General features: G+C 64.1%; 1 protein-coding gene across 1 annotated transcript; it reads left to right on the plus strand.

Annotated features, from left to right (window-relative positions):
* Window positions 1-27,625, plus strand: MYO9B (myosin IXB). Its single transcript, XM_056119758.1, has 40 exons — window positions 1-88; window positions 3,429-4,311; window positions 10,326-10,420; window positions 10,701-10,763; window positions 11,160-11,259; window positions 11,345-11,445; window positions 12,018-12,147; window positions 12,336-12,425; window positions 12,549-12,665; window positions 12,853-12,987; window positions 13,326-13,447; window positions 13,603-13,744; window positions 13,832-14,039; window positions 14,543-14,615; window positions 17,447-17,560; window positions 18,191-18,230; window positions 18,795-18,917; window positions 19,250-19,330; window positions 19,571-19,681; window positions 19,924-20,046; window positions 20,166-20,315; window positions 20,517-20,683; window positions 20,773-21,648; window positions 21,877-21,949; window positions 22,023-22,147; window positions 22,300-22,594; window positions 22,740-22,838; window positions 22,942-23,115; window positions 23,193-23,234; window positions 23,326-23,437; window positions 23,767-23,840; window positions 23,967-24,159; window positions 24,313-24,441; window positions 24,523-24,628; window positions 24,706-24,837; window positions 25,294-25,417; window positions 26,081-26,128; window positions 26,364-26,516; window positions 26,736-26,868; window positions 26,956-27,625. The coding sequence occupies exons 2-40, from the start codon at window positions 3,487-3,489 to the stop codon at window positions 27,366-27,368; spliced, it is 6,411 nt and encodes a 2,136-aa protein (XP_055975733.1). The 5' UTR covers window positions 1-88; window positions 3,429-3,486; the 3' UTR covers window positions 27,369-27,625.
* The last annotated feature ends 138 nt before the right edge of the window (window positions 27,626-27,763 follow it).

Here is a 27,763-nt window from a genome sequence, read left to right on the forward strand (position 1 = left end):
GCGGCGGCGGCGCGGCGGCTGCGGGCGGGCGGGCGGCGGGAGCCGGGAGCCGGGCGGGCACCGGCTGCGCGCGGCGGCCGACGCTCAGGTGAGCGCCGGGGGCGCGGGCCGGGGCTTCGAGCGCCCCCGAGCGGGCGGCCTGGCTCGAGGCCCCGGGCGGGAGGGGCGCGGGGGTGGGGGGCGGGAACGGGCGCGTCCGGGGGTCGTGGCGAGTGGCGCGAGCCCGCTGGGCGCGGGAGAGAGTGGACGGGAGGAGCCTCGCGGGGGCGGAGCGGGCAGGTCCTGTGGCTTGAGTGGCCCGTGCGAGAGGACCTGGCCAGCGGGTGACTGGGGGGTCGCAGGAAACAGGGCTGGGAGGGGGCGAGGGAAGGGGGCGGGCTGGAGAGGCCCAGACTGGGGGACGGGACCGCCGGGGTGCGTTGGCGCGCGCTGGCGAGCGCTGCCGCATGGGGGTGCAGGCCGGGCCGGGCGTGCCTGCCGGACCCCGGGCGCTGGAGACTGCGACGAACGGGACAGAGGCCCCGGCACGGCCCGCCGCGGGCAGCGAGGAGGGCCCCAAGCGGCCCCGTACGGAAGTTGGGGTGCAGCCTCGCCCCGCCCCCACTCTTGCTCATCTTCCTGGCTTCTCCCCGGGTGCGGGGTGTCTCGCCAGAAGCTCGGGAGCCTCGGGAACGCCGACGGGCCAGAGCAAGAGGCGGGTCCGGGGTCGGGGGTTCGGGGCTCCCAGGCAGTGGCCGGAACTGACTTTCACCCTCCGGCGTCCTCATCGCATCCTTGGACTTAAATGGGTAAAACGGACGCTCAGGAAACGTGTCCTGGGGCAGTGAGCTCAGAGGACAGCTGGGAAGGGGATGGCCCCTTGTCTCCCCAGGACAGCCTCGGGGATGCCCCTAGGAGTCCACCAGCCTCCATCTGACTCTTGCCCTGGACTCCCCTGTTTGACTGCTGCTGGAGGGTCTGGCCGGGGGCACCCGTGGGTGTTTGTCAGGGACTTGTCTCTGCAGTTGTGCATAGGCCTGGGGTCCCTAAGGGGGACCCCAATGCTATAGCCACTCTTCTATTCCTTGGTGACGCCCCTGTGTCCATCTCTTGCCCTGGACCTGCATCTGAGCGACCTAGAGGGAGGGACATTAGTACTCCCGAACCTGCAGGAGCCCCTTTGTAGGGGAATTGGGATATGCTGGCCAGCCCCCCACCCCCAACTTGGGCTTCCTGGCTGCTTCCCCAGGGGGTGGCCTGGCCCCAGGGTCACTCTGGGGGCCACAGAAGAGGGCCCCTCAGCCCTGTATCCCTCAACACAAGTCTCCTGTGGCTGAAACTTGCTTCTGTGTGGGGGTTGGGACCCGGGTCCTATGTCCCCAAAAAGAAGCTGATCTGGGCAGGTGGGATCTCAGAAGTGATTCGATGGAAGCCCTGTGCCCCCTGCACGCCCCATCCAGAAGCCCTGATCTTGGGGCAGCGCCGGGGCGCCCCGCCGTCGAGCAGGAGAACCGTAGGTGTTTGCTGGCACGTGGCCCCCGGCCTGCCTGCCGGACAGTACGGCTTTGTCCCTCTGTGCTTTGTCTGCACTGACCTGGATTCCTGGGGCCATGTCCTGGCCGTCTCTCGAGGTCAGAGCGCCGGGAGGCAGCTCTGACGTGCCATGCTTGTGTCCCCTTTGTCCCCTTGCACCCAGTGGCGGCCCCGAGCTCACCCCAAAGGGACCCATTTCCCAGGCCTCTGGATGCTGTTCCCAACGCCCTGTGCTCTGTGGCTCCAAGCAGCTGTGCCAGGCTGCTCCTGTGTGGCGTCAGTCCGGCAGGAGAGACGGGCCCTGCCCTCTGCTCCCCACTGGGAGACAAAGGGCTGCAGTCAGGGCCCGGCCCCCCACCCTCCGCGGGGCTCGCCCCGGCCTGGACAGGCTCTCACGCAGGCGGACGTCTGGCCCGGTGAGGCAGCGGTGATGCGGGCCTGGCCGGCTGAGTCAGCTGTGCCTCTCTAGCCCCGGGCAGCCTGTGTCTAGTCCGACTGTCCCCTCCGGGGCCCTGTTCCTCCTTGTCCCCATGCTGGGCTGCGGTGTCTGTCAACAGTCACTGGAATGTGGGCACTGAGGGTTCTCTGGGAGGGTCACCCACCAGGTGCCCAGAGGGGGGCGAGGGCAGGGGGGGTTAGTCCCCCTAGGCCACCCCTTCCTCAGTGGAGTGATATTGTGTGGGTGGGCCTGGAGCCCAGGGAGGGGCGTGGCTTGGCAAGACCCCACTCATAAGGGGGCAGGACCCACCCCATTCTAGAGGAGGGTCAGGGCCACAGTCCGGGAGACTGGCTTACAAAGGGGGCTCCCTGATGGGGCTACCCCATCACCACTTGCAGAGCTCATGGCCACAGCCAGCTGCCAGGCGCATCGCCTATTGTCACTAGGGGGTACTTCTTTGTCACCCCAAGGCACCTTTCATGTCTCCAGGCTCTCCCAGGTCTGAACCACATTTACAAGGAGTGGGGGGGACCCTGTACCCTCATTGTGGGGGTAGGGTGGAGGCAGCTCCCTACAGGGTTTGTGGTTTGGGGGGTCCCTGGCCTGAGACTGCCTTGGTCTCCCAGCATGTGCCTCTGGTTGGGGGGGGGCGCTACAGGGGTGGACCGTCGGCTCCCATCTCAGACCCCCCAGCCTGGCTGGCCAGACCCTGTCCTGACTGCTCTGGAGATCCCCAACTCCCCCCCCCCCCCCCCCGCCCCGCAGGCCCTGGTAGCTGACCTCGCGCCTCCGACCTACCCCCTTCTGCCCTGCCACCACACTGGGGCTCTTGTTCTGACTGGCCACCACCATCCTGCCCGCCGGCCTCCCAGCACCCTGCCCATTGCCCTCCCTTCCTGCCCCTAGGCATTGCCAGTGCTGGGGTTGGGGGTCCTGGGGTGTGAAGCACATCCCGGCACCCCTCGCGGAGAGCCGCCTCCACCCTGGGACGCCGCCCACTCCTTGTGGGCGCCTTGAGGTCAGGCCCAGAGGGAGGCGCCTGCCCTGCGGGAAGGGACGGGGGGGGGGGGGTGCCATGGCCCAGCCGGAACAGGATGTCCCAGGCACGACGTGCCCCGCAGCCCCCAGCTCCCTAGCACAACCCTCCCGCACTTGGGACTTCTTTGAGTTGCTCTTCCTCATGGTGGCCAGGGAATGCTTCTCTGCCGGGGGGGGGGGGGGCGGTTGAGCATTCTTCTTGCCTCTGGAAGCCGGTGGGCCTAGGGGATGCTTGTTCTGGGTGCACCCCTGTCCTGCATTCGAGCCCCAAACCTGCAGCTCCCCATTGGTCTTCACTGTGAGCCCCTTCTGCCTGTCCTCCTGGTGGGGGCTTGCTTCTGGCGCAGTGTGGGAGGGAGGGAGCAGCTGAGATCTTGAGGCGCGGATTTGGCTGCAGCCGTGTCCCCTGCCTTGCTCTGACCGCCCTCCCTCTTTCCAGCTGCAGGACGTGCCCCGCAGCCACCCCGGAGGCATGCTGAGGGTGACCAGCCGGCAGGATGAGCATGAACCGGGGCCACGGTGGGGTCCAGGCCTCCTACCACCTGCGCATCTACCCGCAGCTGCCTGGCATCCCCGCGCAGGCATCGTGCTGCGTGGCGGCCAGCAAGGACAGCACGGCGGCCGAGGTGGTACGCGAGGCCGTGGCCAGCCTGTGCCTGGACAGCTCCAAGAGCTACGTGCTGGTGGAAGTGAAGGAGACCGGCGGTGAGGAGTGGGCGCTGGACGCTGCAGACGCACCCGCGCACCGTGTGTTGCTGTGGCCGCGGAGGGCGCAGGGCGAGCACCCCCGCGAAGAGGGCCACTACTTTCTGCTGCGGGAGCTGGAGGCCCCGGGCGCGCCCGCGCCCGCCGCCTCGCCGCCCTGCGCCTCGGCTGCCCGGCGCCTGGCGGAGCGCGGGCTGCTGCCCCGGCGGCCGGCCGACCTGGACGATCTGTGCGACCTCCCGGAGCTGAGCGAGGCGGGGCTGCTGTGCAGCCTGAGGCAGCGCTTCCTGCAGCACAAGATCTACACATACGCGGGCAGCATCCTGGTGGCCGTGAACCCTTTCAAGTTCCTGCCCATCTACAACCCCAAGTACGTGAAGATGTACGAGAACCAGCGGCTGGGCCAGCTGGAGCCGCATGTGTTCGCGCTGGCCGATGTGGCCTTCCACGCCATGCTGCGCAAGCGTGCCAACCAGTGCCTGGTCATCTCGGGCGAGAGCGGCTCGGGCAAGACGCAGACCACCAACTTCCTCATCCACTGCCTCACGGCGCTCAGCCAGAAGGGCCACGCCAGCGGGGTAGAGCGCACCATCCTGGGCGCAGGGCCGGTGCTGGAGGTGCGTCGGGGCGGGGCCGGTGGGCGGGGCCGGGTGTCTGGGGCGGGGCCAGTACAAGGGCGGATCTGAGTGTTGGGCCCTTAGTTCTTCTGTTTGGGTCACACATGGAGGTGCTCAGGGGTTACTTCTGGCACGCACGTGTGGAGGATACGGGCCAGGGAGTGGGGGAGAACCATGTGGGATGCCGGGGACGGAACCGGGTTGGTAACAAGCAAGACAAACGCCCTACCCGCTGTACTATCTCGCTGGCCCCAGGGGCCGGTCGATCTTGTAGGGGGTTTGTGGGGACCCCTGTGTACACCTCCTAGAACCTCCTGCCCAGTGCATAGAGTAGGACGAGGCCTGCAGGGTGGTCTCAGGACACCTGGTGTCCCTGAGAGGATTGGTGCCAGGCCTGGTCTCCTGTGGGTCCCCAGTGAGAGGGTCCCGGTACCGAAGGCCATCCCTACCGCGCCCCCATGCCTTTCGCTGCTGCTCTCGGGGTCCTGGCACTTTCTCCCGGTGCTGTGAGTCACTCCCCCCGCCCCGTGGCAGGCGTATGCCTGTGACTCACAGGGCGCCTCATCTCTCCTACCCCCAGCTCTGGCCTGGCGTCCCCTGGAGACGCATTCCCAGGCCTGATGATGTGCTCCCGCTGGCCCCTGCATGTCTCATGCGCCCTCCCCAGGAGTGGCTGCTGGAAATGGCCCAGACAGCCAGGGTCAGCGTCTGCCTGGGTCACAGCCAGGCCTGGTCCCAAGGGCCAGTTACTGTCCACTCCCAACACCTACATATGCCCGGAGGTCATTGACCAGATGGCTCCTAGTAGAGAAGCGGCCTAGCAAGGGGGTCCTGGTGCACCTGTCCCCCATCAGAGCTCCTGTTAGTTACCCTCTGAATTCGTGTTTGCCAAGACCCCAAAGCAGATGCAGCCCGGTCCTGGCCCCAGGTGAGCTTCGCACCGTGTTCCCCCTGGTTCCAGGCAGCAGCTGTGCCTTGGGAAAGGGAGCCGGCGGCGCCTTCAACAGGGCTGTCTGACTGGGACCTTTTCTCACTCCCCAAAAGAAGAAGTTCTGTGTTGCGAGGCTGGGGTGTCCCCCGCGCCCTGGGTGCAGCTGCACCGCGTGCCTGTGACCAGGAAACAGGAAGGGGCTCGTGGAGGGGTCCACTCAGCTGCTGCCCATTCACCCCTGAGTCGTGTCCCCCACCCCGCTGCTGCTGGCCCAGGTCACTCATTATGCAGCCACCACCACACCACCTGACCCCCGTGTTGACAACGTGGCCCGTTGGGGCTCGTGTCCATGTCTTGTCCCCGTGTCCTGTCCCCTGTCCCAGAGCACCACACCTCCGAGATAGAAGTGAAACTAAGTTCTTATTGACTGACCTGAGGCTGTCAGACAGGGCTTGGGGCCACCCAGCAGAGTTGGCGGCACACGGGCTACGGTGTGACCTACACGTGGGCTCTGGCCATCCCTTCCCAACCCTGAGGGGGCCATTGCCCACCCTGGGATCCTCAGCGGGTTCTGGGCTAGCTAGCTCTGGTGGCTGACCCTCGCTGGGGCGGGTAGACCCTCTTCCTCAGATGTGCTGTCCAGGGCTTGGAGCAAGTTCATCACATGCAGGCCTCTGCTTCCAGAACATTCTGCCCTGACTCTCCCCCAGTCTGTGCTAAGGAGCAGCCTCCCAGTCCATGACCCCCCACTCCACTCCTGTCCTGGATGTTTCCTGTTTTGGGGGAAGGAGTCCTAGCTGGGGCGGGGGCGTCCTGTGTGTATCACCCTCGGGGGAGAGCTCAGGACCCCCATCTGATGGCTGAGGGGTGTTCTTACAGTTGTCATATGAGCCGTGGCTGACGCGAGTGGGAAGTTTGGATGTCCCCAGATAGGACTTCGTGAAGGAGCAGCCTGGAGCCGGGATCCAAGGTTGGGGCGATTTGCCTTACAGCATTTGTGGGGTGTGAGGTGGCCGGCCCACAGACCCAGCAGCCCCTGGGCCTGGCGGGCAGGAGGGGGTGAGCATGGCAGGAGGAAGTGGCCAAGGCCGGGTCTGGGGGGGTTCAGCCTCCAGCACCCTGGGGGTTCTGCCCTTGCCTCCGCCAGCCCTTCCTGCACAGGCCTCCTGACCCCGTGCACTGTGGGTTGTGGTTCCGCTCCCTGGTTGCGTGTCTCCCCAGCGGAAATAGCAAGCTGGGGAGCCGAGGCGGTCGGGGGCTGGGCAGGGCGCTGCCACTGCGCCCTCGCTCGCTCTCTGTGCCTCGTGTCTGCCTCGGTTCTTAGCTGGAGCTTGGCTTGAAGTGGCTTTCCCGGTGTCCCCATGGTGGACTGGCTGGGGCTCACTCACGCAGGCCACTCCCATCACCCAGCTGCCTCCCCACGCGGGATTTGATTTCTTTTGGCACATGCCAGGGAGTGGCTTCTGCAGCCCCAGCTTCATCTGCCCACATCTGCTTCTCTAGGTAAAATGTGTTTTGTTTTTTCGGGTTTGTCTAGTGGTGCCCAGGCCTTATTCTTGGCTCCGTGCTTAGGGATCACTCTTGGAGGTTGCAGGTGACCCTATGGGGTGCCAGGGATGGAACCTGGGTCAGTCGCTTGCAAAAGCAAGTTCCCTACGTGCTATATCCTCTCTCTGGCCCCTCTAAATAAAGTTTTTTTTTCTTTTTGGGTCACACCCAGCAATGCTCAGGGGTTCCTCCTGGCTCTGCACTCAGGAATTATTCCCGGTGGTGCTCGGGAACCATATGGATGCTGGGAATCGAACCCAGGTCAGCTGCGTCCAAGGCAAACGCCCTATCTGTTGTGCTATTGCTCCAGCCCCTAAATAAAGTTTTATTGGCACTTGAATCTACCCCCCTCAGTTATATCCTACCAGGACTTGTTCCTGTTATTTTATTGGCACAGGGTCATATCCCTCATTTGCATAGTAACTTGGTCACCATTTGGCCATGCTCCTTATTTGCATACCAGTTTGCTGTTTCGGTAAAGTTTTAGAGGCCCCCCCCACATCATCTCTGGTGACATTCATGTTGTTGTCGCAATAGATGTGGCCCCTGTATGGCCCATGGATCAGTGACAATTCACCACCTAGCTCCTTACAGTACTGATTTTCTTGATCTCTGCAAGCTGGTCGAATACTCCAGGGCCATACACCCCTTCTCAGCCCCAACCCCATCTTCCTTTTAGGCCATTGTGCTGTGGACTCCCATCCTGACTCTCAGCACTGCAGGAGGGGCTGTTGGCACCTCTGCCCTGGGCACCTGCTGTGTATCAAGGCTCAGTGCTTGGAGACAGAGGCCCCTCACCCTGGGAATCCCCCAGGAGGAGGAGGGCTTCGATGGCCTTGTGTGGAATAGTGGTACCCGCCCGAAGCAGGAGAGGTCTGGGAGAGCTGGGGTGCCCGGCCCGGAGGCAGAGCCCTGGGCACCGCCTCCGGGAAGAGGAAAATTACGGGCTATATTTTAAGGCCCAGAGAGGCCTCCTTGGACTCTGCAGAGTGTTGATTAGAAGGAGAAGCTCAGCTTGGCGTCACGCATCCCTGCTGTGGCCCTGCCTCGCCACCATTGTGGGCCTTTGGGGGCACGGGGGTGGGGGCTGCTCCAGAGCCCCACAGAGCCAGCCCCCGTCACCTCGGCCACGGCACAGACCACCAGGGGCCTTTGGGGCCCTGGATGATGGGGTTTGTGTGGGGTCGTGCACGAACTGAGAAGGGGGAGCGGGTCTGGGAGGGCAGCCACAGCATGTTTGGGGGTTCTGGGTCTCAGCGCCCCGTTGTCCCTCCCCTGACAAGGCCCTGCAGGCCCCACTGTGGCTGGGGATCGGCCGCAGCCCAGGGATCTGGGTGCCGAGGGCCAAGCGCACTGCAGGTGGGGGTTTGGGTGCAGCAAGGACCAGTCCCGTGTTGGCTGCCCTGCCCTGGGTGTGGTCTCACAGGAGCCCCGACCTGGCCGCAGCGGAAGAGGGGAGACCCTCGCCCCCTCCTGTTGGCTGCGGTGGGAGTGGGCTTCTGGGAGAGTCTCGTCCCAGTCGTGCGTGAGGGGCTATGGAGTGGGGCGGGCGCCAGGGCCCACTTCCTCCTCTGGGAGTCGGAGAACCGAGAAGTGATGGGCCAAGGCTCCACTTCCTGCCCCGCACCCCTGGGGCCCCTGAGCTGTGGCTGAGCCCCGCACAGGATGATGGACTGGATGGAAACTTTCACACCCCTCCTCAGCACACGCTTCATCCCCCCAGAATGGCCCCCACGCCCCGTGGCTTTCCCCACCTGCCCAGCCAAACTCTTGGGGTTTCTCGCATGACCCCAGAGCCTGTCCTTCCATCCTGAGGCTCTTTGGGGAGTTTCGAGTGTTCCCCCCCCCCCCCCGGTCCCGTCCCGTCCCCGCTCACATCTGGAACACAGCTTCTTGCCCCCTGAGCTAGTGGGATTCAGGGCATGGGGGTCCCTGTGGCAGCGCCCCTGAGCAACTGCGGTGCTGGGCAGTAGAGCCCAGGGCTTGTGGTCACAGGAGTGAGGGAGAGTGCGGGGGAGGGGGTCCACACAAACGTGGGAGGAATCAAAGGCCGGAGAGGGAGGGAGGGAGTGAATGAACCAATGGATCTACCCAGGGAGTGCATGCTGGAAGGAGGGAGAGGGAGGGAGAGTGGGAAGGAGAATGAAGGATGGGGGGAAGGGGAGAGGGAATGAATGGATGAGGAGGGAGAATCAGTGAAAGGATGGGAGACTGAGGGCAGAGATATGCAGACAAGAGAGGTACTGGGCCCCGTGTTGGGGTCCCTGTGTGCCCGAGTTGGAGACGCAGTGGTGCGGGGTTGTCTGTGCTGTCGACACCCCTTCAAACATACCGTGAGCCCTGGCCCTGGCCCCGCCAGCTCACCAAGGCTCAGGGCTACACCCGCGTGTCCAAATGGTCCCCGCCAGGCCAAGGGTCTCAGAGCCCCAGTGGGGAAAGGGAGGTTCATCCGCCCAGCCCAGTCCGTCTGTCAGTCCGTCCGTCCATCTCTCCATCCACGTGTCTTCATCCCCCAGACCCCTGTGCAGCCACACGCAGTCCCGGGCCAGACCCCGCCTCCCCCCAGATATTTTTAGCCTGTGGCTGGGCTCTGCTGAGTCTGACGAGCTACATTCCAGACGCGTGAGGTCACTACGGATGGGGGATCAGATGCCCCCCAAGCCAGACCCACTGCTGGAGGCTTCTTCCCGCCTAGGAGATGCCCAGCATGGGAGATGGGGTCCCGGCCCCAGGGCCGGCCTGGTCTGACTGTTCACATGTGCGGGGGGTGGGGGGGCTGGCCTGGTCTGACCGCTCACATGTACAGGGGTGCGGGGAGGGTGGCTGGCCTGTCTGACTGCTCACATGTATGGAGGTGCAGGGGGGGCCCTGGTCTGACCGCTCACAGGGGTCAGGAGTGTCCAGGCCTCCTCGTCTCAGTTCCCAGCGGGAGGGGGTGAGCCTGGAGCTGGGTTTGGGGGTACAGGGCCTTTCCAGGCTGCAGGCCTCAGGCAGCTCAGGACACAGAAGTCAGGCTGGGCACCGTGGTATTCCCCAGGAGTGCACGTGGCCCCCTCCCACACTCTCCTGCCCCAAGCCCCCAGAACCCTCTGTACCCTCCTAGCTCGTCCTTTGGGCGGTGGGCCCTGCCAGACGCCTGGGCAGCAGCTGGGAGTCCCTGTGGGACCTGAGAACAGAGCCTGATGCCCAGCACGAAGAATGGACCCAAACCCTCCCCTGGTAGTCCCAGGCTGGATGGGGCCGCTGCCCAGGGAATGGAGTGCCCAGAGGTGGGAGACGGGCGGGTAGCTCTGGCATGAGCTTTTCACTTGGTCTTCAGTCTGGGGACCACTTGTGCTCAGGGGACCACATGGTGCCCTGTGGATGCCTGACTCAGCCATCTGGAGCCCTGACTGGCCACGTGAGGCCCCTGAGGCCCGCAGCCCTCCAGTGGCCTGAGCCAGGCCATCCTCTCAGCCCAACCCCCACAGGGTCTGAGCCTGCATGAGGGGCCCTGACTCCAACCTCGAATCTGAAGCCTCCCGTTTCCCCACAGGCTTTCGGCAACGCCAAGACGGCCCATAACAACAACTCCAGCCGCTTCGGGAAGTTCATCCAGGTCAACTACCTGGAGAGCGGGGTGGTGAGGGGGTGAGTCGGTCCCTGCCTCGGGTGGTCGGGGTGGGCCCAGACAGGAAGTACCCGAACCACACTTCCCTCCCTGCCCCCACGGGTTCCGCATTCCGGGCCGTGACACTTCTCCAAGCCATTCTCACGGAGGCCCGGGGTCAGAGCCCCTGTCTCTGGTCCGGGTCACCTGATAGAGGCGGCATCAGGGGCCACATGTGACTTGGGTCCGGTTGGGTGCTATGCACATGGCTCTTGAAGAAAATGGGGTTTGCTCCATGTCCACCTCCTTCCCTGCCCACAGGGCTGTTGTGGAGAAATACCTGCTGGAGAAGTCCCGCCTCGTCTCCCAGGAGAAGGACGAGAGGTGCGAGGGCAGGGGCCACAGCTGCCCAGCGAGATGCATGGGAGGAGGGGACGGGCCCCGCACCCCCCCCCAGAGCTGGGGATCCCCATGTCTGCCCGGAGGTGGGGGGGACGGTCGGCAGCGGTGTGTGCGCTAAGACCGGATGCATCCACACACTGCATGTGCCTCCCCTCCACGCACCGCAAGACTCTACATACCCCATGCCGCCACACACTGCATACTGCACACGCCTTCGCCACGGACCGTACATGCCTCTACATGCACCACATGCCTCCACGCACATGCACACACTGCCCACACACAGCACACTCGGAGCTGCTGCTGGAAGGCACCTACGCCCGCCCCCCGTGCCTGTGCAGAAGGCCACCGTGGCGAGCCCCCCCTCCCCCCCCGCAGGAACTATCACGTGTTCTACTACCTGCTGCTTGGCGTCAGCGAGGACGAGCGCCGCGCCTTCCGGCTCCTGCAGCCCCAGGATTACTTCTACCTCAACCAGGTGAGTCTGCGCGACCCGGCCCCAGCCCTGACCCCGGCCTGGCCCCAGCTCACCCCCCACGCCCGTGGCCTGCCCCTTCTTGCAGCATGACTTGAAGATCGAAGACGGTGAGGACCTCAAGCACGACTTTGAGCGTCTGAAGCAGGCCATGGAGATGGTGGGCTTCCTGCCGGCCACCAAGAGGCAGTAAGAGCCAGCACCCAACCCCTGTTCCACAGCAGGACACAGCACGGGCTGGGCTGGAGCTGCAGGGCCGGGGGATGCCGTGGACGCTGCAGCCGGGCAGGGGATCCCGAGGACACAGCTATCCACAGGGTAGCACAAGCCTCTCATCAGGTTTGGGGGCACAAGACGGCCGGTGGCCCAGCCCCTGCTGTCCACACTTGCTGCCCTCGTGCCGTGCCTCACCCAAGTGGGGGCGTCCAAGGGTGCTACCCCCCTCCAATGCCCAGAAGTGACATCAGCTCAGTGTTTGATATTGGGATGATGGTTTGGGGCGGGGGGGACTAGACTGTTCTGCCCTCCGTCCTTGGGACTAGTTCTGAGCCCACAGGCCCGTGGGTGAGGATTGTGGGTTCCTTAACAGAAAGGGCCTTTTCTCTGCGCTGTTCATGGAAAAGCAGGAAACTGCGAACGGTTCAGACAGGAATTCTGGGGCAGTCTGCCTGCAGAGGAGGCTGCCCGTTCCCCTCCCCCCTGCCGTCTGAATTCAGCCTTTCCAGAGGCTACAATGGGCCGACTCGCCTCTTGTCTTGCAGGATCTTTGCGGTGCTGTCAGCCATCCTGTACCTGGGGAACGTGACCTACAAGAAGCGGGCGAGCGGGCGTGATGAGGGCCTGGAGGTCGGGCCCCCTGAAGTTCTGGACACACTCTCCCAGCTGCTGAAGGTATGGGGGTGCAGGCGGGGGCTGGGGGGCACCCATGCAGGGGTGCGTGCAGCTGCCCTGCTCCTCTTCTCCGGCCGGTGGAGGGTCCTGAATGTAGACCCTAACATGCGGGGGGGCCCTCGCCACTCCCCACCCCAGCGTTGGGCAGGAAGGGAGATGGACAGAACTGGTCCCTGCTGTGGAAACAGGTGAAGCGGGAGATCCTGGTGGAGGTTCTGACCAAGAGAAAAACTGTGACGGCCAACGACAAGCTCATCCTCCCCTACAGCCTCAGCGAGGTGGGAACCCAGACCCTGCCTAGGCCCTGCCTCCCCCCCCCAGAGGGTGGTGTGTGGATCTGGCAGGGGTGTCTGCATGATTGGGGGCGAACAGGCAGTCCTGACGTCCCCTCACTGCCCCAGGCCATCACTGCCCGTGACTCCATGGCCAAGTCCCTGTACAGTGCCCTGTTCGACTGGATCGTGCTGCGCATCAACCATGCACTGCTCAACAAGAAGGACATGGAGGAGGCTGTATCGGTGAGGACTCCTGCCCCAGTGCTCCCACTAGGCCCTGCCCCTGTACTCAGCCCCACCCCTGTACTCCAGCTCCACCCCTGCAGTCAGCCTATCGGGTTCTGGCCCTGTGCTCTGGCTCTGCCCCCTTGGGAGATCCAGGCCCTCGGGTCCTCTCCACGTCCCCACTTTTCCCTCCCCACCTCCACAGTGTTTGTCCATCGGGGTCCTGGACATCTTTGGCTTTGAGGACTTTGAGAGGAACAGTTTCGAGCAGTTCTGCATCAACTACGCCAACGAGCAGCTGCAGTACTACTTCAACCAACACATCTTCAAGCTGGAGCAGGTACGCTGGGGACCTGGGCCCACACCTCCTATTCCCATATTCATGTGCCAGCCCCATGACTTGCCATATGGGCATAGATCAGGCTTGGCCACAAGGCTGACTATATCAGTAAAGCATTATTGGCACACATCAGATCGGGCCCCACAACCTGCTGTGATCAGTCCATTTTTCAAGCACCTCCTGCCTCTGGCCACAGGCCCACTGGCCTCCTCCTTAGCCCTGGGCTGAGTGGTTTCAGAGTTTTTCCCCATGCTGCGGGTTGCCTCCAGGAGGGTGTCCTTGCTCAGTGTGTGGCAGCCTCCAGGCTCTCCCCAGCTGTGGTGTTGCCCCGCCCACAGGAGGAGTACCAGAGCGAGGGCATCTCCTGGCATCACATCGAGTATACAGACAATGTGGGCTGCATCCAGCTCATCAGCAAGAAGCCCACAGGCCTCTTCTACCTCCTGGACGAGGAGAGCAAGTGAGTGGGGTCCTCGGGAGTCCTGACTCACAAACTCTGCCTGCCACCGGCACCCAGCACAATGTCACAGGGGGGCGGGGCCTGTGCCGGGGGCGGGGCTGGGCCTTGCAGGGAGGGGCGGCTGCTGCAGCCCCACCCCTCCTGCCCTGCCGCAGCTTCCCGCATGCCACAAGCCAGACGCTGCTGGCCAAGTTCAAGCAGCAGCATGAGGACAACCGCTACTTCCTGGGCACCCCGGTTCTGGAGCCTGCCTTCATCATCCAGCACTTCGCGGGCCGGGTCAAGTACCAGATCAAGGTAGCGGGGGGCGCCGAGTCTGCGGGGCGGGGTACCCTGGGCCGGGTCTGTCCCCCGCAACCTGGCGCTCGCATCCTGCGCCCTCAGGACTTTCGGGAGAAGAACATGGACTATATGCGGCCGGACATCGTGGCACTGCTCCGGGGCAGCGATAGCTCGTTCGTGCGTCAGCTCATTGGCATGGACCCCGTGGCCGTGTTCCGCTGGGCCGTACTGCGCGCCGCCATCCGCTCCATGGCGGTGCTGCGGGAGGCCGGGCGGCTGCGTGCCGAGAGGGCTGAGCGGGCCGCAGCAGGTAGGCGGGCCTGGGGGGAGGCCTGCAGGCCCAGCAGGACATCTGGCCTGGGTGGATCACGGGTGCGGGGCCAGGTCTGGGGGGGCAATCTTTGGGGAGACTGTTTGCTGCCTGGGTTCCCGTGAGCTCGCCAAACTGGCTTTGGGGCTGACTCTGCATCACTTCTGGAGTAGTGTTCTCTCTCACTGCTGGAGAGCCTGGCCGTCCCTGGCGTCCTGACAGGGATGGACCCAGCCCAGCAGCCTTCAGGGAATCAGATGTTGTTCGCATTCCTGAACTCAGCGCAGGCTCCACGAGCTGGAGGTTGGGGTCTTGTCCACCACTAGCGACCCCAACCCGAAGTGCAGAGCTGGGGGTAGCCCTGTCGGGCATGACCGGAATCTTGTAGGAAGTAGTCTCCGCTCTCACAGTTCTGTCCGCCAATAGAATCACCAGGGCTCATGTCTGATGGAAAGGAAAGGGCTTCCCAAACCCCTCACCCACCTGAGCTCTTTATTCCCCAGCAGCTACTGGACCTCAAAGTCCCCCGGGTGAGCCACAGAGAGTGACTGGCACCCCGTCGGAGAAGCTGTACCGGTGAGCTCAACCCTCAACCTCCAGCCTCTCCCCTGCAGGAACCGCGGTTCTGTGCACCAAGCCTGTCCTGTGAGCCCCATGTGGCCCCTGCTCTTCACAGTGGCTGTTTCAGAGCTCCGCTGTCCTTCGCTGGGACAGGCTGGGTGCTGTGAGCTCCTGCACCTTCACCAGCCCTCAGGCATTTGCAGACGCCCTGCCACTTTGTCGGCAGCAGTGAGGAGTGTTTTTGTTTTGTTGTTTGGGGGCCACACCCAGCAGTGCTGAGGGCTTACTCCTGGCTCTGTGCTCAAGGATCACTCCTGTGGATTCGGGAGACCACGTTGGGTGCTGGGGATCAAACCCTGGTCGACTGTGTGCAAGGCAAACTCCTTCCTGCTGTACCATTGCTGTGGCCGAGGATCAGCGTGCACAGATGCCCTTGGGGTGGAAAAGGCCACCCTGACCAGGTACCAGGTGGCCAGGCTGTTGGGCACGAGGCACCTGGCAGTCCACAGAACCACGCAGGCTCCCTGGATGGGGTGTGCTGTGTAGACGAGGCAGCCAACAGTGCCAGCGCCTGACCAGCCACCCTCCTCCTTGGGACTCCCGTGCCCCTAGAAGAGTCACCAGCTTCCAAGGAGACCGGTTCTTGCAGGCCGTGCAGAGGGAACTCCCGCCACCTCCTGCCTGACCCCTCCACCTCGGCTCTAGGCTCATCTCTGAGCTTTGCCTCCCTCTTGACGAGTTCCTTAAATTGGCTTTTTGTTGGGGCTGGAGCGATAGCACAGCGGGTAGGACGTTTGCCTTGCACGCGGCCGACCCGGGTTCGATTCCCAGCATCTCATATGGTTCCCTGAGCACCGCCAGGAGTAATTTCTGAGTGCAGAACCAGGAGTAAACCCTGCGCATCGCCAGGTGTGACCCAAAAAGAAAAACAAAATTGGCTTTTCCCTTCAAAGGGGTCATGAGACCCGAGAGGAGCTTCTGCACCTGACACACTGAGGGCAGCTCAGGCCTCGCCCTCTGGGCCCTCTGGGAACCCCACCCCCATTGCAGCTCTGGCCCCTGGAGGTGCAGCTCCGCCCCAGTGTCATCTGTTCCATGGAGGCCCGCATGGATTGGGGCTCTGTCCCATGGAGATTGCGCTCTGCCCTGTAGAAGCTCTGAGTAATGGCCTGTGTGTTCCCTGTGCTGCCCCTAGTCCCGCCCCCTTGCAGCCCCCTGCTCTGGATGACGCTGGATGGTAATTCTTTTTTGGGGGGGTCAAACCCGGCGATGCACAGAGGTTACTTCTGGCTCTGCACTCAGGAATTACTCCCGGCGGAGCTTGGGGGACCATATGGGGTGCTGCAAATTGAACCCAGGTTGGCCATATGCAAGGCAAAAACACCACTTACTGTGCTATTGCTCCAGCCCCAAGAAGAGTTACATGTATATGTGTGTGTGTGTGTGTGTGTATATATATATGTATATATATATATATATATATTTTGGCTTTTTGGGTCACACCCGGCGATGCACAGGGGTTACTCCTGGCTCATGCACTCAGGAATTACTCCTAGCAGTGCTTGGGGGACCATATGAGATGCTGGGAATCGAACCCTGGCCAAGCAGGCATGCAAGGCAAACGCCCTACCTGGTGTGCTATTGCTCCAGCCCCACGGATAGTAATATTTTTGAGGATATTCTTGCTCTCTGTAAAAACAAGAAATAGGGAAGGGCCTCGTCCACCCCAGGGGAGCACCTCCAAGCACCAGGCTGAACTCCTGGCCCCAGCTCTGAGTCGATTCCAGTCAGAAAAGGGGACAGTGCATTGGGGCCACGCTTGCCAGATTTGGCTGGATTAGAGGTGTGAGAGGTGGTAAGCCTGGGAAGGGGATGCTGTCCTGCCCCCCCCCCGCACACACACACACCGGACCATGTGCTAACACCTCTCTGCCCTGGCCCTGTGCCTCCTTGGTGGGCAAGCGCACAAGGGTAAATGGGTGTGGTGGATGGGGCACACCCGGCCGTCACTTAGGGTCCCCTGGGCCTTCTGCCCTAAGCCCAAACGTGGCAGAGACAAGCCAGAGCAGCTCTGAGGCAGGGCTTCCGGGCTTGGTCCCTGGCGTGCTGGGAGCACAGAGCCAGGAGCAGTCCGCCAAGCCCCCAAGTGCCGTCACACTGGCTGTGGGCCCAGGGCAGCCTCTGTGGCACTTGTCTCGTCCTGGGTGACACCCTCTCACCCATGCTCCCAGGCGCTGGGTGTCCCTGAGCTGCAACCCTGACCAAGCAATAGCCTCACCCTGAACCCCAGCATCCAAGAATGCGTTCAGTCCTAGCCAGCTCCCGACCCTCTGGGCACTAGGGGGGCCACTGTCAGTTACTGCATTTGAGATGCACTCTTGGGGTCCCGCTCATCCTGAGGCTGATGAGTGCCGACAGGGGTGTCACCCCCCACACCCTCCTCTTGGGTTGTATTCACAGACCCTACCCTCACGGCCCAGGCTTTATGGGAGGTGTACGTGCTGAGGCTGGATATATACTGACCCCTGAACCCGCTCCACCCCTGGGGGGTTCAGAAGAAGCACCCCGAGTGTTAGGCACGTGCAGAGTCCACTCACAGGACCCAATTTTGTTCTCTTGCTTTGGGGTCCTCCCAAATTGTGCCCCATGGGGCTGCGTGCCACATGGTCCTGGCAGGCTGGGTGGCTCTGGGCTTGGGGGAGCCGGACCATCTGGGAAGGGAGTGGCTGTGCCCCCCACCTGGTCTCCTGGGCAGGAAGGCGAGGCTGCTGGGGACCCCCATGGTGGCAGTCAATCGGCTGATATGCTTTCTGTCACTGCACTCCCCTTGGCCCCCCGCACCCCAGCGATTTGCATGATGAGATGATCCAGACCCTCAAATCACTCCCCTGGCAGGGGGGAGACCCCTGCAGGCTGCTCCAGACCCTCAGTCGGCTGCAGAGACCCCGCGCCTTCATCCTGTGAGTCTGAGGCCGCCCCACCCCTTCCCGCTGGCTTCCCCGGGTCTGGTTTCTGCCCCCAGAACCTGCAGGACAAGCCCGGCCAACCCCAGCCCTCCCCATGGGGAACCTTTCACGCAGCTGGTGGTGCCTGAGCTCCCCAGACGGGCGTGCCCCAAGCCCACAGCCCGAGAGCCTGCCTGAAGCAAGCAGGTGTCTGTGGAAGTGGCTCTGAACCTTTTTATTGGCTTTTTCCCACCCTGAGGGGTTTGCAGAGCCTCAACCCAGCGTCATAAAGGCCTGGGGGTACTGGATCCCCGCCCCCCCCATGACTCTCCCTGTCCTCTTTCCTGCCTTGTCAGCCTAGAGCTAACGGTGCCCCTCGAGATGCGTCCTTAGGGTGCTATCTATAAGTTTGCGATCTTGCGGGGCTCCCAGTCCCTGGCCCCATGGTGCCTGAGAAGTGCCGCCCTAACACATTCAGTCCAAGCGGGTGCGCGGTACCCCCTGGCCCCAGCAGGGGCGTGCGACACTGCCACCTTCATTCCCGCACCTCGGGCGCTGCCCCACTAACACGCTGCTGCTTGCACCACTAACCCAGCCATGCGCCGCCTTCCTGCCGTTCATGGTCCGTTTTTAATATTTTGACAGGAAGAGTAAAGGTATCAAACCAAAGCAGACGATTCCCAAGGTAAACGCGCGTCCCCCATCGCTGGCCCCGGCCAGGAACGCGGGGTGGGATGGGGGCGCGTGCTCCCCAATCCGCCCTCCGCTTTTCATTGCCAAGCCCCCTAAGAATGTGGGCACCAAGGTGGGGGTCACGCTGCCCCCAAGCAGGCCCAGGCATGGCCATGGCTTTGCAGAGGCCTGGGAGAGGGGCGGGAGCCGAGCCCGTGCCTGCCCTCATGGGCCATTCTCAAGGGGGGTGACTTGTACCCCCAGGGCGTGAATGGGTGCTGGTGGCTGTGTGCCCACAGTCCTGCCAGGTGAGGGGGAGCAGGGCCCAGACCCCAGCCTCCCACTGAGCCCCTGCACAGGGCTGGTTTGCGGCAGCAGGAAGCAGGTGGTCAGCACAACTGGCCGTGCTGGGGCCTGCCAGCTGATGGTAGTCACAGGCTGGTCCGGGCCTGGGGAACTGGGTCCAGTGGAGACGAGTTTGAGATCTCGGGTCTGACCTCGTCCTCCCAGCCCTCTGCCCCTTGTCAGTGCTCTGGGGCTACCAGAGGGCAAAGCAGACCCGATGTCTGTGTCCTAGAACCTGCTGGACTCCAAGTCCCTGCGGCTGATCATCAGCATGACCCTGCATGACCGCACCACCAAGTCGCTGCTGCACCTGCACAAGAAGAAGAAGCCGCCCAGCATCAGCGCCCAGTTCCAGGTGTGTAGGCACAGCGGGGTGATATGATGGGCTGGGCTGGACTGGATTCTGGCACTTGGGAACCACTTCTGGCAGGGCTCGGGGACCCCATGGGATGCTGGAATTTGAGCCCAGCCAGCTGCATGCAAGGCCAGCACCCTCTCCCCTATACTCCCCAGCCCCTGTGTGGTTCCTTGTCAGACTGACCTGTGATATATGTCCCCAGGGAGAACAGCCTGGCTCCTGCCTCAGGGCCGCTGCCAGGGGCCACCCCGTACTGGCCATGACTCCTGGCTGTGCCCTGGCATGCATGGCCCGAGTGCCCCTCTGGCTCAGCCCCTCTCTTCACCCAGGCATCCCTCAACAAGCTCCTGGAGACGCTGGGGAAGGCAGAACCGTTCTTCATCCGCTGTATCCGCTCCAACGCCGAGAAGGTTGAGGGTCCCTCACTTGCCAGGGGACTTGGGGGTCACATGGGTGCAGATTCTGACCATCGGCCGGGAGGCACAGAGCGACTCCCCTCCCCGTGAGAGCCCCCCAGCAGAGGGTAGCTGGGACCCTGACCCATCCCTTCTGCCCACCAGTCCTGCCACTTCATCCCCCAAAGGCACAGATAGTTGGGCCATCTGAGCTGTGCCGGGTCCAGGCGGCCCTCACGTGCTGACCCCTTTCAGAAAGAGCTGTGCTTTGACGAGGAGCTGGTGCTGCAGCAGCTGCGCTACACGGGCATGCTGGAGACTGTGCGCATCCGCAGGTCCGGCTACAGCGCCAAGTACACGTTCCAGGTAGGGGGCTCCTAACTGCATGTCAGAGACTCCCCTCTAGCCAGAGACCCTTTCAGCTCTGTCAGCCCCGTTTCAACCTCGGGGCGCAGGAGTGAGCTCTGTGGCCGGGAGCCCCAGGTTCCATCCCGGGGACTGCGGGGTTCCCCAGCCTCACCAAGAAAATAAAAGGGGAGCCGTTGCCCTCCTCCCCGTACTGCTGCGGGAGGGTGCTCACAGGGCTCCCTCCTTGCCCCCACGCCCAGGATTTCACAAAGCAGTTCCAGGCGCTGCTGCCCAAGGACGCGCAGCCGTGCCGGGAGGTGATCGCAGCACTGCTGCAGAAGATGGACATGGCTCCGGGGAGCTACCAGATCGGCCGGACCAAGGTGGGTCCCACCCACTCCCCTTCCCACCCTGCCCGGGTGCCCCTGCATCGACAACTGCACGCTCAGTCAGCGGGTGGCGCTGTGGCTTGGCAGCCCCAGAAACACGCCCACCCTTCCAGGTGTTCCTGAAGGAGGCGCAGCGGCAGGTGCTGCAGGAGACCCTGCACCAGGAGGTGGTGCGTAGGATCCTGCTGCTGCAGCGCTGGTTCCGCACACTGCTGGAGCGCCGCCGCTTCCTGGCTCTGCGCCGGGCCGCGGTCACTATCCAGGTGCCTGCCCGGCCTGCCCCGCCCCACCCAGCTCTGCCCCACCTCGCATGGCTCCACCCCAGCCCGCATGGCTCCGCCCCGCCAAGCCCCACCCCACCAGATCCCCTCTCCCTGAGTGCTCACTTCACCCCAGCCCTGCCCTCATCCGCTAGCCCTGCCCCGCCCCACCAGCCGCTGACCCGCTCCCACTCCATCCCGCAGGCCTACTGGCGCTCCTACCGCACCAGGCGTGCTCTGCAGCGGGTGCAGGCTGCCGTGTTCCTGCAGGCCACTTGGCGGGGCTACCGGCAGCGCTCGGCCTACCTGCGCCAGAGACGGAGTGTCATCCGCCTGCAGAGCCTCTGCCGCGGCCACCTACAGCGCAGGAGGTGAGCCCAGCAGGGCCGGCCCTCTCGGGTGGAGGGCACCCAGGGGTGCTGGGAACTGGGTTTTCACTGGCCCTCCCCCCCCCTCCCAGCTTCAGGCAGATGGTGGCTGAGAAGCGGGAGGCCGAGGTGGAGCATGTGCCTGGCCCGCTGCAGGAAGAGGTGACCCGGCCCGAGGCAGAGCCCAGCGATGAAGCCCCCACAGAGAGCCCCCAGCCCGAGCCGGAGGCCAAAGTTCCCAGCCTGTCCGAGGTCCCCGCGGCCCCCAAGCCTGCATTGGACAGCCACGAGAAGGTGGCCAGCAACCGGGAGAAGCGCGAGTCCCGGCGGCAGCGAGGGCTGGAGCATGTGAAGTTCCAGAACAAACATGTACAGGCGACCCGCGAGCCCGCGGCCAGGGCCAGGAGCGGAGACACGGAGGCCGGGCCTGAACGTGGGGATGTAGCAGCCGTGGGGGCCAAGAGCAGTGGCGCGGTGTCCGGGGGACTGAGCTCGGAGCTGGACTCACCCACCGAGCCTGAGAATCGGGCCCAGGTGGCCGTGCTGGCTGACTCGGACCTGGACCTGCCCGCTAAGGTCGAGGACAGGGACAGGATCCCTACAGGGGCAAGCTCGGGGCTGGACTCTGCTTCTGCTCCAGCCCCCGGCAGCCCCGTGTCCCGCGAAACCTCGAGGGTGCCCCTTGAACGGCCCACCAGCCTTGCCCTGGACGTGAGGGGCGGCCCCCCTGAGGTCCCTGGAGAGAAGGAGAAGCCAGGGAGCAGCCCAGGGGCTCGGGAGCAGCCCGAGAGCCCCAGCAGTGGTGGTGGCGTGTGCCAGATCCAGCGGTACCGGGACCAGGATGCTGAGCGGCTGGCTAGTGCCGTGGAGCTGTGGCGGGGCAAGAAACGGGCAGCCTCCAGCACTGTGCTCAGCCAGTCCCTGGACCTGGGCCCGCGGGGTGCTGAGGTGCCCGGCTCACCCAAACAGTAAGGCGCCCTCCCATGCCCATGCTGGGTGGGGTCCCCCAAGATGAGGCACAGTGCTCAGGCTGAGCATGTTTCCCCCCCAAAATAGACAGTCTGCTCAGAAAGGTCCCGGGCCCCGTCCTCTGTAGTCTGTGGTGCCCATGCTGCCTGTGGGGGACTGTAGACCCTTGTGAGGAGGTGTGGGAGGGTGAGTGTCCCGGTTCACCCATGAGTTTTCTGGCCCTGCAGGGAGAGAAGACCATCCTTGCCCGCAGGCGACGTGGCCAAGGTGCTCCCGTCTCTGACGCAGCACAGGGGCCAGGTAAGGCCCTGGGGAAAGGGGGGCCGGGGGCCACGTGCACCCGCCACTCGCCACCTGCCCCTTCTGTGCACAGCCGCCGGTTGAGAGCCTGGACGGGGATCCGGGCAGCAAGAGGCACACCCAGAAGAAGAAGTCCAGCGATGCGGCCGCTGGGTCTCCAGACGCGGGGCTCTCTGCGGGATCCCCAGCTGACTCGAAGTGAGCCCTCCCTGCGGCACCCACACAGCCGGCTCCTGGGGAGGCACTGGGTGGGAGGGGGCCTCCTCGTTGCTTGAAGCCGAGGGGGCCACAGTGGCTGAGTGCCCCAGGTGGCAGTCGCAGCCCCAGCGGAATCCCCACTCTGCCCACAGGTCCACTTTTAAGAGGCTATTTCTGCACAAAAGCAAGGACAAGAAGTACAGCCTGGAGAGTGCTGAGGAGGCGGAGGGTGCGGGGTCCACGCACGGCCCACTGGAAGCCACTGCCAAGAAGAATCTAGAAGGTGCCCTGGAGAAGCCCGCCAAGGAGCCGGGGGGCAAAGGGCGGAAGAGCCGGGCCCTGAAGGTGGGCCGCATCACGGTGTCTGAGCGGTGGCGTGAGTCAGTGTTCCGGCAGATAACCAACGCCAACGAGCTCAAGTTCCTCGACGAGTTTCTGCTCAACAAGGTGGGTGGCAGCCTGCACCCTGGCACGGCCGTGCGTGGAGAGGCTGCAAGGCAGGACACAGACCTGCCCGGGCTCCCTGGGCACAGGGACACTCAGGGTGACCCCCGTAAGCACGGGGGCAACATGGCTGGGTGACCTTCTGCAGGTGAATGACCTGTGCTCCCAGAAAACCCCCATCGAGAGCCTGTTCATCGAGGCCACTGAGAGGTTCCGGAGCAACTTGAAGACCATGTACTCCGTTCCTGTGCGTGCGCCCCCCCTTCACCATCCCACCCCTGGCTCCTCCCCCTGGGCTGTACCCCCATGCCCCCCACCGTCCCACATGGTGGCTTCTCATCCCACTTCAGAACGGGAAGATCCACGTGGGCTACAAGGACCTCATGGAGAACTACCACATCGTGGTCAGCAGCCTGGCCGCCGAGCGCGGGGAGAAGGACCCCAACCTGGTCCTCAACCTCTTCCAGTCGCTGCTGGATGAGTTCACAAGGGGGCACACCAAGAGCGATTTTGAGCCCCCCAAGGTTGGCATGGTGGAGGGGGGCGTGTGTGGAAGCTCGGGCGGGGGGGCACAGGGTCCTCACCCTAACTCCCTCCTCAGCAGAGCAAAGCCCAAAAGAAGAAACGGAAGCAGGAACGTTCGGTGAGTGCAGCCCCTTGTGAGCTGGTACGGTGGGGGCGGCCTGGCCACGGGCCTGCGCAGAGCCTGCCCATGCTCACGGTCCTCCCTGCAGGTCCAGCAGCACAACGGGCACGTGTTTGCCAGCTACCAGGTCAACATCCCGCAGTCATGTGAGCAGTGCCTCTCCTTCATCTGGCTCATGGACAAAGCCCTGCTCTGCAGCGGTGAGTCCCGGCCCGCCCCCCCACGGTGACCCGCCCCTCCCGCATGCCCCGCCCCTCCGGACTGAGCCACGCCCCCTTTGCACTGTGCTCCCCCCTCCCCCCAGGCGGCAGAGCGTGCCCTGAAGCTCAGGCCGAGCATCGGCTGCACCAGTCTGCTTGTCTCCACAGTGACCCTGTCTGAGGGCTATCACAGGACTATGTCCTTTTGTCCCCGTGGGCATGGCTGGGGGTGTCCCACACCCCACATGGTGCTTTCCTCTCCTGCCCACCCCACCCACCGGCATCCCTCTGAGGTCAGAGGCCCCCTGACACTACCCCTTGCCCCCTAGTGTGTAAGATGACCTGCCACAAGAAGTGTGTGCCCAGGATCCAGACCTACTGCTCCTACACCTCGGGCAGCAAGGTGAGACCGCCCTGCGACCTGCAGGTGCTTCCAGAACTGGGCAGAGGGGGCCTGTGGGGTCCACCAGCGACCACCCATCCCCCAACCCCCGTAGCCACCATCCACAACCCTCCCTGTGCCTTGCAGGCAGAGCCGGGTGCCGAGCCAGGCCACTTTGGGGTGTGTGTGGATAGCCTGACGAGTGACAAGGCCTCCGTGCCTGTTGTGTTGGAGAAGCTTCTGGAGCACGTGGAGATGCACGGCCTATACACTGAAGGGCTCTATCGCAAATCTGGGGCTGCCAACCGCACACGGGAGCTCCGGCAGGCTCTGCAGACAGGTGAGGGGCCAGCAGGAGGGTGACGGGCCTGCAGGGAAGCAGATGTGGCAGAGAGGTGGACACTGGGTGGGGAGCACAGAGGGACACCATGGGGAGGGGGCCGCCCTGGCACGGTGGGGGGGCTACAGCGCACCTCTACGCTGCCGCCCACAGACCCCACGACTGTGCAGCTGGAGAACTTTCCGATTCACGCCATCACCGGGGTCCTGAAGCAGTGGCTGCGGGAGCTGCCCGAGCCGCTCATGACCTTCGCGCAGTACAGCGACTTCCTCCGGGCAGTGGGTGAGCTGGCGTGTGTGCGGGGTTCCTGCCCCTCAGGGTGGGGTGAGCCCGGGCAGCACTGACGCCCCACCGCCTCCACAGAGCTGCCGGAGAAGCAGGAGCAGCTGGCGGCCATCTATGCCGTGCTGGAGCACCTGCCCGAGGCCAACCACAAGTCCCTAGAGCGCCTGGTCTTCCACCTGGTCAAGCAAGTGTCTGCCATGGGGCGGGCGCAGGGTTGGGCCGGGGCCCTCCAGGTGCCCCCTAAGTGCCACTGCCCTGTAGGGTCGCCCTGCTGGAAGACGTGAACCGCATGTCGCCCAGCGCTCTGGCCATCATCTTTGCACCCTGCCTCCTGCGCTGCCCCGACAACTCGGACCCGCTGACCAGCATGAAGGACGTCCTTAAGGTCACAGCGTGAGTGACACCCACAGGATCCAGCCCACTGTGGAGCACTGGAGCCTGCCAGGGGCTGTGGGGGGTGGGATGTGCAGCACGGGTCCAGCGGTTTCCATTTGACCCCTCCAGATAGGCAGTGCCCCTCACATCCCAGAGGCCTGCAAACCCCATCAGCCTTGGATGTGGGTGATTGAGGTTGAACCTCAAACATCGCCTCCTGCCCGCAGGCCGGCAGGTCAGCACGGCTTCTGGGCTCCTTGCTGCTCACTCCAGACTAGGGTCCCCTAACTGACCCAGACAACTGAACAGGTGGATGTCGTAGGGACCCACCAGTGGGAACCCCAGAAACCTGCGCCCAGCACCCCTAGCCAGGTCATTGTAGGGTGACCCGGGTCAGCATCCATCGCCCACGAGGATCTGCTCTCAAGGACCCGACTAGCCTTCGGGGCGGTGAGCAAGCGGGCATCCCCGCAGGTGCGTGGAGATGCTGATCAAGGAGCAGATGAGGAAATACAAGGTAAAGATGGAGGAGATCAACCAACTGGAGGCCGCTGAGAGCATCGCTTTCCGCAGACTCTCCTTCCTACGACAGAACTCGGTGAGCTCTGGGCTGTGGGCGGGGCAAGGTGGGGGCGGGGCCAGAGGGACAGATCTGACAGAACTAGGATTCATAGGGGGCGGGTCTAGTCAGGGGCGGGGCCTAGAGGGACAGTTCTGATGGGACTAGAACTTACAAGGGGCGGGGTAGGCAGGGGCAGGGCCTAGAGAGAGATCTGATAGGACTAGGACTAAAGAGGGGCGGGTCCTGGGCCCCTGGACTCCTCCCCTCCACGGGGGCGGGGTCTGCCTAGCTGGGGCGTGCCAGTGGGTGAGGCCTATCCAGCTGCTCTATCACGGATAGGCCCTCCAGTGTATCTGTGGGCGGGGCCTACCTGGGGCAGCTTCTGTTCTCCACAGCTCCCAGCTCTTGGCTACATGCAGTGCAGCTGGGCCCAGAACTTCGTGGCAGCACCAAGAGGGCCAGAGTCCCTCCTACTTGCCAGAACTATCACTGACCAGCCTCTCCGGGCAGTGTAACCTGTCCGGGCTCGGGCCCTTCCCAGCCTGGTGCCAGCCGACCTGGGCTAAAGTGGACTAGGAAGTGCTTGGGAGAAGTGGACTAGAATGGGGGTCGTCAGAGGACGCACCGTTGTCCTCTGAGGCACACACTGCCAGCGTACCCTTCTCCCCTGTGGTCACCCTCTGTTCATCTTTCTCCCAGCCGTGGCCTCTCAGACTGGGGTTCTCGTCTCCCTATGAGGGGGTCCTGGTATGTACGTGTTGGGCGGGTCTGCATGCCTCCCACTGCAGTGCATGCGGGTCCACTTAGAATAAATAGGTATGCATGCCCTAATCCTCTGGAGGGGCCTGCCGACCCCACCCTCACTAACCTGCTGGTTACACGATCCCCTCCCCCCTCCCCCCGTAAGAGCACATCTACCCCTTGTGGGGCCCAAGGCACCCCCCCACACACACACGCACACATACCATTTTTTGCATCACAGGGCAAGAGCCCCAAGGCCCGGTCAGGTGGCAGTGGCGGCAGGAGCCCTGAGGAGCTGGGGGCGCTGCTGGAGGAGGAGGCAGCTGCTGGGGACGAGGACCAGGAGAAGCACATTCTCATCGAGCAGATTCAGTCTATCAAGGAGGAGAAGCAAGTGTCACCCCCACCCCCACCCCACCCTGAGCTCAGCTGACGGTCAGAGGCTGGTGGAGCTTTGTGTGGCCCCTGACTTAGTGGCATGTCCATGGTTCCTTGGCCAGAGCCCTCCATCCCCAGCTGCACAGGGCACCCAGGGGACACAATGGCCCTGATGCTGTGCTGGTCTGCTGCGGGGTGGGGGGCTGCTTCAGTGGCCGTCTCTCCCCCCAGGGAGGACATCACCTACCGGCTGCCTGAGCTGGACCCGCGCGGCTCAGACGAGGAGAACGTGGACTCGGAGACATCAGCCAGCACCGAGAGTCTGCTGGAGGAGCGCACAGGGCGCAGCGGTGCTGGTGCCGCCGAAGGTCAGTACCTGCGGCCTCAGCCGTTTCCCCGCGTCCATCACCCGGGCCTCACCGCCGCTGCGGTAACCCTGCCGTCTCTTTCAAAAGGGCCCCCCGCGCCGGGTACCCCCTGTCCCAGCACGCCCGCCCCGAATCCCTTCCCCGCGGCGGGCGCCCCTCCGCGACGAAGGCCGTCGTGTTCCTTGACGGTCAGAGTGAAGACGCCCCGGCGGACCCCCGTCATGCCCACGGCCAACATCAAGCTCCCGCCCGGCCTCGCCTCGCACCTGGCTGGCCTCGCACACGGCGCCCAGCAGGCTGCCCCAGTGAGGCGCCGGGAGCCGCCTGCCCGCCGCCCGGACCAGGTACACTCCGTCTACGTGGCACCCGGCGCCCACCTGCCTGCTCAGGGCCCCCATGAGCCGCTGGACACGGACGAGCCGCTGCCAGGGGCCCAGCGGAGGTACTCGGACCCCCCCACCTACTGCCTGCCCCCTGCCGCGGGACAGGCCAACGGCTGAGAGTCCAGCCCAAGCTGGCCGAGGTGCTCTGGAGGGGAACGACCGGGATGCAGCACTCTGGGGACAGGCACCGCCCAGGGCGGCACCTAGGAGAGTGTGGTTGGGCCACAGCTGGGCTGACCCAAAGTGCCAGTCCTGGGGGGGTGGGGGGCGTGGCCCCTCCTCCCCATTTTGTACGTTTTTAAGGTAGCTTCCTGAGTGGTTTACATAACTTGAAACTGTAACAGCCTTAACAGAAGACCAAAATCTTTTTTATACTCCTGCGAACTGGGATATTCATTCCTGCATCTTCTTGGGGGCCTTAGAGCCCCGCCACCGCCGCTGGTCAGCTGGGGAGGCTCAGACCTGCACAGGGGGCCCGGGTCAGTCAGCCACCTGGCTAGGATGCGCTGCTC

The sequence above is a fragment of the Sorex fumeus genome, unplaced genomic scaffold (genome assembly GCF_029834395.1).
Source record: "Sorex fumeus unplaced genomic scaffold, SorFum_2.1 ptg000041l, whole genome shotgun sequence".
NCBI lineage: Eukaryota > Metazoa > Chordata > Mammalia > Eulipotyphla > Soricidae > Sorex > Sorex fumeus.

Bases quoted from the DNA above. Each gene is read 5' to 3' on its own strand.
- MYO9B (XM_056119758.1), top strand. From the start codon at position 3,487: ATGAGCATGAACCGGGGCCACGGTGGGGTCCAGGCCTCCTACCACCTG. The intron at 12,426-12,548 runs GTGGGAACCCAG...TCACTGCCCCAG, and splicing joins TCCCCTACAGCCTCAGCGAG to GCCATCACTGCCCGTGACTC. The intron at 21,950-22,022 runs GTAAGGCCCTGG...TTCTGTGCACAG, and splicing joins TGACGCAGCACAGGGGCCAG to CCGCCGGTTGAGAGCCTGGA.